The sequence below is a fragment of the Carcharhinus amblyrhynchos genome, chromosome 8, assembly GCF_965287045.1.
Source record: "Carcharhinus amblyrhynchos chromosome 8, sCarAmb.v2.hapA, whole genome shotgun sequence".
Taxonomy (NCBI): domain Eukaryota; kingdom Metazoa; phylum Chordata; class Chondrichthyes; order Carcharhiniformes; family Carcharhinidae; genus Carcharhinus; species Carcharhinus amblyrhynchos.
In genome coordinates, this window is record NC_137331.1 from 93267598 (window position 1) to 93280106 (window position 12509).

Sequence of the window (12509 nt, forward strand, 5' to 3'; positions counted from 1 at the left end):
AGTTAATTCTGCACACATACTTTGATGAAAAATGTTTCAAAAGTTTATTAATTAAAGCCACATTAGTGTAGATGGTGTTCCATTACAGTGGGAGTTGGTGGAGAATGTTACAATCTCAGATAACACATCCACAGTGAGCCTATGTTTGAAGGAACTGCAGAGTTTTTGAACTGGAGTCTCTTAAGATACAGAGAGGTATCAGGAAAGGAGGGAAGTTGATCCAGGAGATGGTCATTCTACTTGGATTAGGAATTATTATGGGGTCTGGTTTTAGTCTTCATAGACAGGGGAGTATGACTATGATTGAGGCAGATAAGGAAGCTCCAGGTATTCTTATCCAAAAGTATATGGTTCCTGCAGCTGGTTGGATGAAGGCAAACTGACATTACAGGAGGTAATTTAAGTGGGAGGAGTGAAAGGAAATGTGCTCATATTAAGAAAATGTATAGCCAGGGGTAAAGTTCTTCTGCGACTGGGATTCTGGAAAGTCATTTTGCCTGTGCCAGGGTTAAGGACAAGACTTTGGACTGATCATTGTTGTGACCAATGACACGGGTAGAATGGAGAAATTAAATTCTTCTCCGGAAGTTTGAGGAGCTCAGGTCCAAATTCATAAGAAGAATTTTAAAGGTAACACAGTTTCCCCCGTGTTACATTGTCATGCTTCGTATTGTTTTACTTTAATGTCAGTATTTAATGTGGACTGTATTCTTCTTTAGTGTTGTAAGTTTTAAATTTCTAGGGCTGAGTCATTCAATTTGCACCACTCTGGAGTGGCTTGTCACACTTTCTGACCCTTTCTCTTGCTGCTGACCCTTCAGGTTAGGGCCTATCTGACTCCCTAATCCACCCTTTATGTCAGCCCTCCAGCTCACTGCCACTTCTGCTCCATTATCCACCCTCTCGATGGCAGCCAGTGAGCTTACTGCTGCTCCCTGGCCCATCCAGGCTTCTGAACCCCTGCTGTGATCTCTCACTCTCCTGACCGAACCCCTTGATGCTGAACCTCCCTCTCACCGATCGTCCCACATCCTGACTCTTCCGCTTGTTGCTTCCCTCTCCTGAAATCTTGCTGTGAGCCAGGGTTCTGGAGTCAACAATGAGAGATGAGATGAACAGCTTTGACTTGTAAGAGGCAAGTTCTACAAGTTGGAACTGCTCCTCCGACCCCTCACCACACCTCTCCAGAGCCCTGACTCGCAGCAGGGGTTTGGGAGAATTGAGGATTAGTGAGGCAGAGCACAGAGGCCACATGCTTGGAGGGTCAGCAGACAAGGAGGGCTAGAGAGAGAGTGGCAGAGGCTTCAAACTGAACTATGATCAAATTGGATGGTAGGGCAGGCTTGAAGGGCTGAATTGCCTATTCCTGCTCCTATTTTCTATGTTTCTTTAGTGAAAGGGAGGATCAGGGAATGGGATGTGTGGTAATCAGGATCAGCAATGAACAGGATTGGCAGTGGGGAGCAGTAAACAAAAAGTTATCATACTTTTGTTAGATTTTTAATTAATTTAATTTTTATTTTCAGAAGGTATATTTTGATGTTTTCTTTCCTGATGAGAAATGTCCTTCAGGCCCTAACTACAATTTTTACATTAGCTTAAATGGAAAATCTGATTTGCTTGAAGTACTTTCTTCAAAGGTTGTACTTTTGACATTGTAACTGTAGCTTTAAGTAAGGACTGTAATTTCTAGACTACTACACACAAATTGTATAGGATGAATTTAATGGCATGGCTGAGTGGCGTGGGAGGCAGGGGCTTTGGTTCAGGGGTCCCTGGCACCAGTCCTGAAGAGAAAGGGAGCTGTTCATTCGGGGCAGGTTTCACTTAAACCAGAATTGGACTCAATGTCATCAAACATTGGATAACTATAGTTGTCGATGGGGTTAGAAACTAAAATGTTTGGGCATGGGCAGATGTGGGAGGGGGTCAGGCAAAGGGAAATGTATAAATCTCAAGGGAAAAGCCAGTGCCATTGAGAAGTGCAGTGATAAATGTAAAGATGAGCACAGTGTGACAGGGAGAAACAAAGGGTGGGGATTTCCTGGCCCTTCCTGGCTGAGTCACACAAAACCCCGTAGACATTGGCTGGACTGGCAGATCCACTGGAAAACCTGCCGGGGCTGGGTGGGAGAGGGGAGAAGTTGACGCACATCAGCAGGACTGGAAGACCCTCTGGAAAACATGATTGTTGTGGAGGGAAATTGTATAGTTCCCTGAGGTGGACAGGGGATGGGGAAACAGGTGGGGTAGGGGTGTAAAATCCCCTGTGATGGATTAGAAAATTCTAGCCAAACAGTCTGACAGGAGACAAGTAATAGGGGACATTTGAAAATATATTTTATAATTTGGAACAATGAAAAATGAGAATTGGAGTTTATAAGATTATATTATTTTGGGACTGTAGAATTGGGGTATATGAAGGGGATAATGTGACCACTTTTTCAATTTTCCTAACACATCTATATCAAAGGAAGGCTTAGATTATTTTACTTGGAAGAATGTGCAAGATATTTCATTGGAGACCAAGGTAGCTGTGACTATACAATGAGTAGATATAGTTTCCCAAAATCCCAGGGAGATGTTGTTGGTATCTGGTTGTAAACAGTTTTGTTAACTATTCACTTATCTCTAAGATGAAAGGGAGTTGAGGCCAAGGATGGCTAACTGGCCTTTGTATCTAGGTACATATGCTAATATATTTCACACTGCCCTCTTTCTCCCATACATAACCCATATCCATATTTTTTCTCATAGCTTCCGAGACATGGCCGTGGTTGTGGATAATGGAACTGGAATGATCAAGGCTGGGTTTGCGGGGGATGATGTTCCGAAAGCTGTGTTTCCTTCTGTTGTGGGGATGCCTCAACCCCAGGTGCTCAAAACTGATATACCTAAGAGAAAAATCTTAATTTTCCTTCTGGCTGTTGGTGAAATAGATGATAGAGGTGAGAAGGGGAGGAGGTGAGAAAGACACTGAACTGCCCTTTTGTTTCTTTCTATGTCCCTGAACCCTTGTTGCATAGCTTTTTTGAAAAACCCTAAACTACTAGCCCCTTTGTAATCCATCTGTTCACTTCAAGGGTTGTAAAACCTCAGTAAAAATGCAGATTATACAAGCAGGTGCTCCAGACTTTCTGGCAGCAAAAGAACAAAAAAAATTAAGTCACACATGAGCCATGTTCCAGCTTTCTTGACATACAAATATAAATGAAACTTAACATTAAATATTTTCCTAACGCAGGCTATTGCTTGATTGGTATATGGGACAGCTATGCTAACTTTGGCACCTGCTTAAAGGATTTTACAGGCTTGCTGTAACCTTGTCATGATTCAAAATCTAGGAATTAGAAGGATTAAAGAAAGAGAATTACAAATAGAGTAGGCCAAGTAGGAGGATAAACAATAGAAAAAGAAGTGGTAAATAATAAGCTTGTAAAAGGAGATAATGAATATGGGACAACAATTTGTTTTTTTTCAACTATAGGATGCCACGGTCAGAACAGGTGTAAATGACCACTCTGTTGGATATGAAGCCAGGGACAGACCAGACATTTGGATCCCCAAGTACCCGATCAAACATGGGATTGTAACAAACTGGGATGATGTGGAGAAGATTTGGCAGCACACCTTCAACACTGAGCTGCGAGTTGACCCAGCAGAATATCCAGTTTTCCTTACTGAGGTTCCTCTGAACCCCAAATCAAACCGAGAGAAGATGATGCAGGTGATGTTTGAGCGTTTTGGCCCACCGGGGTTCTACGTTGCTGTTCTGGGTGTACTCTCCTTATATGCATCTGGCCGTATTGGAGGCCTTGTATTGGAAAGTGGTGACGGTGTGACCCATGCACTGTCAGTCAGTGATGGCTATGTGGTCCCCAGTAGCATTAGACGTCTAAACTTCGGTGGGAGGGAGCTAACGGACTACTTGTTGGAGAGTTTGATTCACCATGGGTGCAACTTCAGCACGCCTGCCGAGAGAGTGGTTGCAGAAAACATCAAGGAGAAGCTTTGCTATGTGGCTCTTGATTACAACCAGGAGATGGTAACGTCTGCTGCTGCTTCCTCTCAGGACAAAAGCTATGAACTTCCTGATGGTCAAATTCTCACCATCAAAAATGAGTGTTTCCAATGTCCGGAAGCTCTTTTCCAACCCTCCTTTTTGGGAATGCCCTCCGCTGGCATCCATGAGACTGCTAATGACAGCATCAAGGCATGTGAAAGTTGCATCAGGAGTGATCTCTATGCAAATATTGTTCTGTCTGGTGGATCTACCATGTTTCCAGGCATTGCTGCTCGAATGCAGAAAGAAATCATGATCTTGGCTCCAAACGCAATGAAGATTAAGATCATTGCGCCACCTGAAAGGAAATATTCAGCATGGATTGGTGGTTCCATCATGGCTTCACTCTCCACCTTCCAGCAAATGTGGATCTCCAAGCAGGAGTATGAGGAGACAGGGCCCTCCATAGTTCTTAGCAAATGCTTTTGAAGTGATGTGGTGAGATTACAGTTAAAGTAGGGAGAGCATATTCAAAACAAGTTTAATGATATTATTAACCATAAATGACAAATAACATTTAATCCTGTTTCCAGTTCTGACTTTCTATGCCTTGGCCTCATTCCATCATCTTCTGGTGATATTTACAAACATTGTTGACTGTTCCTAGCTGTGACAGGCAGATGGTTAATACTTTACTTTGCTTGAACAACCCTAGTCCCGAGTACCTGCAATTATATCAGTTGACCAGACTTTCCCAAGGAACAATGTGACAATCGCAAAGGATGGGATCTTGCAGCTCCAAAAGAGGTAATTCAGCCCATAATGCCTGTGCTAGCTCTTTGAAAGAGCTGCCCAATTTAGTTCAATGCCTCAGTATTTTTCTCCACAACTCTCCAAATAATTCCTTTTCAAGCACATTCTCAATTACCTCCTACAAGTTTCTACAGAATATGATCACATCACGCTTCCAGGTTGTGTATCCTCAATCTTAACAACTCTCTAATATGAAGAAATTTCTGTTTATGTCCATTTTAATTCTTTTTGCTAAACTTATGACCTCTGATTACCAACCAAATTTACTGAGGAAAGGGCTTGCCCTGCTAAGACCCCCTTTCTAATTTTGAATATCTCTGTAGGTCTCTCCTTAGTCTTCACAATTCCAGCTCCAATCTCTCCACAGAAGTAGACTCCCTCAGGTCTGACATGATGCTGGTAAACATCTTCTGTCCCTGTCTTGTAAGTTGACATATTTCCTGAAATGCGGTCTCTGAAATTGTACACAATCTCCCATTTAAGGCTGATTCAGAGACTTTTTCAGTGTGTGCTCATTCATCTTAAAGAAAAGTCAAGCATCCCGTATCTTTTTGCAAGTGCCTTTATTGAGTTGCCATGCCACTGTCAAAATATTTTCGCTCCCCAGTTCCAAATTTTCATGTGCTTCTCTCAGTGATGCCCTGATAAATTGTACTTCACCTCCATGTTGCATTACTTCACATTTTCCTGCATTAAATGGCACCTGCCTGCTTGCTTCACCAGCTTATAAAACTGCTATTATATGGTTTACAAAACTTGGCAATGTATTAAGTAGTATCATCTGTGAGCTTTGAATTTGCCCTTCCTACACACAAGTCAAGGTCACTTATGCAAAACAACAGTCCTAATATGGACCCCTGGCGAATCCCTCTGCAAAATCCTCTCCAGTCAGGAAAACATCCAGTCATCATTACTCTCTGCCTCATTTTTTTTTTACTAATTTCATACACAAGCTACCAAGGTCTCTTTAATACCATATTTCTATTTTTCACAAGTACTCTTTAAAAGTCCATATACACTGTCTATTATACTAAATTCATCGACCCACTCTGTTAAATCATCAAAAGACTGAATCAGATGTGCCATACTTTATTTGTCTTTAAACTTGATTTGGCTGCTGCTGCTGATTATCTCATGATGCTCCAAGTGAAAATTAATTTTGTTCTTGGCAATAGGATCTACCAGCTTCCCATGACTCACATTAAATTGGCCTTTTAATGACCAGGTTTATTCCTGGCCAAATGCACTGCCTTCCAGATTGTCACAATGATGGACACAGTGCAGTGCTATCCCCTATTCAGAGAGCTCCAAACATCTCCTGTCATTATGCTATCCAATTGTTTTTGAAATTATTCTGGGATTTCTTGGGAATTCTATTCTTGATCACACTGCATGGAGAATTATTTATTCAATCCTGAAGCCACCATTTACTTGTTATAACTTGTGTCAACCTGTTCTGCTTTTAAAGCAATTTACTGGGTCAACTGTTCACTATCCAACAAACCTCTCAGATGTCTTCTATTAAGGAAGAAAATCTTTTGAGTCTTTCTTTACAACACAGACCTCTGACACTGGGTCAGCATCGGGCACCTCTTTGCATTGATCTTACTTTCTTGACCAAAGCTAGACTCAGTATTCAAAGTAGAACCTGGTGGATGTTGGCTATGAATTCCTTCCATTTTTGAACTTTTATTAACTTATCATTGCTTTACAGTTGTTGTGCCATTCAATTTTGAGTCTCCTTGAGCTCTACCTTTGACTTTACCACACTATCCCCGGGCTAGTGGCTTCTCTATTCTTTCTGCTTAATGCAATAAAAAGTCTATCAGAGACCAAAATGTTGATTTGGTCAAATTTTGTCTAAAAGGTGCAATCTCAAATTGTAATTCTGTAGCAATTACTATGTGAAAACCCTCCACCCTCTTAAATGATGGTTATATTTACAGGCATGTATCAAATCAGGCCAGCTGATTAGTGTCACCTTGGGGTAATAAAAACACATCACCGGCGGGAAAGGTGAATGTAGATAAGGTATCGTTCTTAAATTTCATCTGGTATTGCTCTGCGGATTTGTGTACCTTGCCCAACTCGGTCTGTACTTTTTGAGCTGTGAGTTAGCAATGCGTCATTTTTACCTTTTTGAGTTGCTGGATCCAGGTCATGTATGTAAGTTAAAAGTGCTGAGACATAACGTACCTCACACATACTCCCAGCAACTCCACATCCAGGAGGCAAAACAGTTTCACCTGACATAGATTAATCCTTTCAGGAAAGGAGAGGAAAAATGATCCCAAAAACACAATTGCTATTATGGCTGTGTCCAGGTTTCAGAAATAGGTTCATTATTAAAGGTGACACAGCTGTTATGAAAATTAATTGTTGTGGTGAAAAACAGCCACTCTGGAGTCTGTGAGGTTCAATAAGTAAAAATCTTTATTCAACCATGCTGAGGAGGAATGCCTGAGTCAGCCAAGAATGACAAGTATCCCATCATGCCCCTTGAGTCAACTCTAAGTTTATTAATGCATATACTGTGTGCGTGTCCATCTGTCCTGCCAGGTTGAGCCTTCCAGTACACAACCTTAACCAAAGCCAGCAAGATGGCAGTGGAAAGACAAGGTGGTGTACTGTGGGGTTACTGAGCTTTTGAAAGTGGAGCAGGTTGAATGCTGGATCGGATGATGGACTTCACGTTGCTCCTGAACAAAGGGAGACAGTGATGTAGTGGTATTGTCGCTGGATTAATGATCCAGGGTAATGTTCTGGCGAGATAATAAAAATCTGGAATTAAAAGTCTCAGGATGACCATGAAACCATTGCCAATTGTCATAAAAATCCAACTGGTTCACTAATGTCCTTTAGGTAAGGAAATCTGCAGTTCTTACTCAGTCTGGCTAACACGTGACTCCAGGTCCACAGCAACGTGGTTGACTCTTAAATGACCTCGCAGGTCACTTGGTTCAAAGGCAAGTTAGAGATGAGCAAACCCACTCAGCGACACCCAAATCCTGTGAATGAATTAAAAATGGAGCCTAGTAGTGCCAAAGGTGCCTGAGAATCCATCAGGCCCTCACTACTATATTGAATGTAGCAAGTGGTTAGAGGTAGCCTGCTTGAGGGTTTGCCAGAAGCAAGTAACACACTGGTTTGTTATTCCAATCATCTCACTGTAATCTATTGGTCCTGAAAATGTAGTTTGTGTGCCTCTCATCTTGACTCCAGCAAGATTGCAGCAGATTAGGCTGCAGAACTAATTTAGACTAGACTTGGTCATGCCTGGTGGCAAATATTTTGGGCACACAGCCTCTGCTCACCTCTTTCTAAACCATTGTATCTGAGTGAAGAGAACAGCTGTAAGGAATTCCTATGCTTTGGGCCTTCAGAGAGACCTAGAGTATATTTAGTGTGGGTATATCTGCATAGACGATATGCATCCTGTAGTTGATAGTATCTGTACCAGACCAAAGTTGGGTCTCAAGATATCAAATTTCTTTTAACAGAAGTAGCTAGGTGAGGTGAGGTGATTTGATTTGATTTTGGGACCCTTGCCACACAGTTACATAGGCTGTGTAGGCCATTGTCATTGACTGATTCTCAATTTGAGGGTGATGTTTACTCAGGACCGCACAATTCTGCCATGGGTCTTCAAGTAACTGAACTGGTTGCTTGTCAATCCACAGATTTTTGAGCAAAGAGGTAATAGGATCGGGAGTGCAAGATTTGCTGGATGGGTTGGATATGTCCTTTAACCTGTGGAAGGTTTTGGAATCATAGGATCAACAGATAGCGATCCTATGAACTAATCTCCACTCACCTGATGAAGGGACACTTTCCGAAAGCTCATGATTCCAAATAAACTTGTTGGATTTTAACCTAGTGTTGTGAGACTTCTTACTGTGCCTACCCCAGTCCAATGCCGGCATCTCCACATCACCCAGAATGAACACAAAGTAAATATGAATTAACAGGCAAACTGATCAAACACAAAGCACAAACCTCACACTAAATACCAAGACAGATATCATAAATTTTCCCAGTCACCCACACAGACTTCAGTATTCACTGAGAGTCCAGATAATCCTTCAAACTTTGTTTTCCTCACCTGAGATTTCACCTCTCTCTGGGGAGGGTACAGCCTCTGGCCTCTCTTTAACCACAGCTCCACTCAGCCTGGAGGCCTTCTGCTTGCTTTTGCCAGCAATGGGTTGTCAGGTAACAGGCCTCAAACTCAATGTCCCAACAATGGCAGCTCATCTCCAAGCTGCTGAGAGTCCTGCTGAGCTTACAAGGCCTCACCCCAGCATCTAATCACTGATATGATCCCAGCTCCCCAGCTACACCAAGCAGACAATCGCTGCTCACGGGCTCTTACGCGTCCTAACCCTCAGCTTCACAAAGCAGCCGCTTCCTCATGGACTTTCTGCTCTGCCTGGGCTCCCAGCTGTACTAAACGGACACACGTATGTCAGCTTCACTTAGCTGACAACTGCTGCTCGAGGGCTATCTGTCATGCCCCGGTGTCCTAATGGCACTGAACAAACATCTGCCCAGACTTTGTGCTCTGCTCTGAGACTTGTGTTGCTAATCTCCTGCTTCTTCTGCCGCAGTGTAATCTTTTTATGTGGCCTCTCTCTCTCTCTCTCTCTCTCTTTCTCTCTCCCTCTTTCTCTGTCTCTTCATGCTCCACACCCAGTCTTGTGGTCGTGTTTTCACACAGCACACTGGGTCATGTGAGTGAACTTTTCATGCCATCTGTCCCATCTGTGGCTGGGTTTCTAGACCATTCTTGAACATGCACGATCTGTCCTCCTGCTGCTCTCTGTTTATGCTGGAGCACCAGGCATGCTGGGAGTTCTAGCCCCTTGCTCAGAAATCACCCAGATCAACTTAATATACATTCCCCCACAACACACACAAAAACACAGATCTGAGATAGAAAATATACAACACTTCCTAATATCCCCCTTGAATTGGTCAGCGTCTCATTTTAAGACACTGCCACTTCACTCTGATTTCCCTATCAGAAGAAATAGTTTCTCTGCATGTGTGTTTTTTTTTATATATCATTCGTTCAGGGTACATGGGCATCGCTGGCTGGCCAGCATTTATTGCCCATCCCTAGTTGTCCTTGAACTCGGCCATTTCAGAGAGCAGTTAAGAGTCAACCACATTGCTGTGGCTCTGGAGTCATGTGTAGACTATACCAGGTAAGGACGACAGATTTCCTTCCCTAAAAGATATCAGTGAACCAGTTAGGTTTTTCCAACAATCCACAATAGTTTCATGGTCACCAGTTGATTCTTAATTCCAGATTTTTTTTTATTGGATTCAAATTCCACCATCTGCTGTGGTGGGATTTGAACCTGGGTTCCCATGAACATTAATTGAGTTTTTGGGTTCATAGCCTAGCAATAATACCATCGGGCCATTGCCTCCCCTGATTGAATCATTTTATCATTATAAATTTCCTATTGGGGTTGCTCAGCTCCTGATCTCATTGCAGCAGGAATAGGGCCTGGGTGGGATGTGGTTGGTGCAGACTCGATGGGCCAAATGGCCTCCTTCTGCACTTTAGAGTTTCTATCTATGAACAGTTCTGGACAAAGAGCTGAACTCCAGAGGTGTGAGTGACTGTCCTTGACTTCAGGACAGCATTTGACCAAGTATAGCATCAAGCAGCACTAACAAAACTGAAATCAATGGGAATCAGGGGAAAAATCTCTATGGATTGAATTGTATTTGGAGATCAATCACTTCAGTCCCTGGACATCATTGCAGGAGTTCATCAGGTTAGTGTACGAGGCCCAACTATCTTCAGCTGCTTCATCAATGGCATTCCTTCCATCATAAGGTCAGAGGTGGGTATATTCACTGACGATTGCACAATATTCTGTTCCATTCGCAATTCTTCCAGTAATGAAGTGTCCACGTGAAGCAAGATGCGGTCAACATTCAGGCTTGAGCTGATAAGTGGGAAGTAACATTCACACCTCACAAATGCCAGGCAATGACCATAATTGTTATGATCCCCATGGTGACTGGTCATATCTCAGACTCAAAGAACAACACTGAAGGTCACTGATAGAACTGCAAAGGTCCCATTGTTTAAACCACCAGAAATTGAAAGAAAAATACTGCAGATGCTGGAGATCTGAAATAAAAGCAAAAAGTGCTGGAAAAACTCAGCTGTGGAGAGAGAGAGAAACAGGGTTAACATTTCAAGTCCAATATAACTCCTCTTTGGAATCAAGACTTACCTGAAGAAGAGTCATATTGGACTCAAAACAATTATCCTAAAAAATTTCTAAGTGCCATAACAATGGGAAAACAGGGGCGATTCAGGGCAGTCTTTTCGATGCGTGCAGTATCACATTCCTCCGACACTCAGTGCGCTCCCATCCGTCGTAAGGCCAGAAGTGGAAATATTTGCCAATGATTGCACAATGTTCAGCACTGTTTAAGATGTCTCATACTGGAACGGCCCTGCTGGAATTTTACCAGCATGCCCACCTTGGAATTGGGGGGGGGGGGGGCGAGACTCGCAGAACAGCATTCTTCATTGGCCTTGGGCGGGATCGTATGAGCCTTGGACAGGTGAGGCGATAAAATTTCGGTACCCACATCCAAATGCAACAAGATCTGGACAATATCCTGGCTTGGGCTGACAAGTGGCAAGTAATATTCTTGCCACTCAAGTGCCAGGCAATGACCATCTTCAACAAGAGCGGATCTAACCATTGGCGCTTGACATTCAATTTCCTGTGAATGCAAAGTTTGTGGCTCCGATTGAGCTACAGGCTGTCTGGTGAAATCGGCCCTGCCCACTGCCTCTTGCAGCTAGAAACAGTCTACCCCAAAATTTCAAGGACTGAGCGTATAAGATTGGGCGTGAAAACTTGGCCAAAAAATGGATCAGGGACTCTTCCATTTTCAAGCTAGTTAGACACTTAGAAAAAAATCTCGTAAAATTCTGCCCTATGACTTCAGGTATTTCTTGGGCATAATTTCTCAACTATAGTGTGTAATGTCAGAGACTTCACTTCAAACGCTTCCATTCACTTTGAAAATGCATCGATAAGGAACAAAAACATTGTGCCCATGAATAGATGAACATAATCAATATGGACCTGTACCCAGGGCTGGCCAGGCCACTCCGAAGGGTGCTGTGGGGCTGCAGCAGGCAACCTTTGTTGCAACTGGAACTGTTCACAGTGCCTGGCTCTCAATGTTGGCATAAATGTCAGGCCATTGGATACAACTCTGGCGAACATCTTCATCTTAAACATACCTGGATGGGAACTGTGTAATTCAGTGATGAGAAACTCTTTCTGATACAGGGATGTATCAGAAAGGAGCTCCCCAGAGTATGATGCCATCTTGGCAGCTCAACTGATCTTTTCATATCACCGCTTCAGAAATTAGCTCATTAGTATCCTGTGCCTCACTTTGGACAGCAATGGATCCTGACTGATCCTGCACTTGATCTGTTCACCAAAATATGTCAGCATATCCAAGAAATTCACCGTACCAGTTTCCTGCAGTACTGGTGGAGGTGCAACATTCTCTGTGACTAAATGTATCCGCATTCACTGTGTGTGTTCCAGGCCAGTGCTTGAAGGTATATTCAGAGGCAGAGAGGATTAATGCCCAATGCTGAATTCTTGTTGATGTGATTGGAGGAATAATATTGTTT

At 42.9% G+C, this 12509-nt stretch overlaps 1 protein-coding gene across 2 annotated transcripts; it reads left to right on the forward strand.

The window, feature by feature from the left end:
- Positions 1-2761: 2761 nt before the first annotated feature.
- LOC145346785 (actin 302-like) lies at positions 2762-6554 on the forward strand. 2 transcript variants are annotated; one of them, XM_080194513.1, is made up of 2 exons: positions 2762-2875; positions 3488-6554. In XM_080194513.1, exons 1-2 carry the CDS (start codon positions 2768-2770, stop codon positions 4490-4492), a joined length of 1113 nt encoding a protein of 370 aa, XP_080050639.1. In that variant the 5' UTR covers positions 2762-2767; the 3' UTR covers positions 4493-6554. The 2 variants fall into 2 exon arrangements, with proteins under 2 accessions (XP_080050639.1, XP_080050640.1); XM_080194514.1 differs by having other exon boundaries at positions 2865-2948.
- The last annotated feature ends 5955 nt before the right edge of the window (positions 6555-12509 follow it).

Coding starts and splice junctions, on each gene's coding strand:
- LOC145346785 (XM_080194513.1), top strand. CDS start 2,768: ATGGCCGTGGTTGTGGATAATGGAACTGGAATGATCAAGGCTGGGTTT. Junction 2,876..3,487: donor TGGGGATGCCTCAACCCCAG/GTGCTCAAAACT, acceptor TTTCAACTATAG/GATGCCACGGTCAGAACAGG.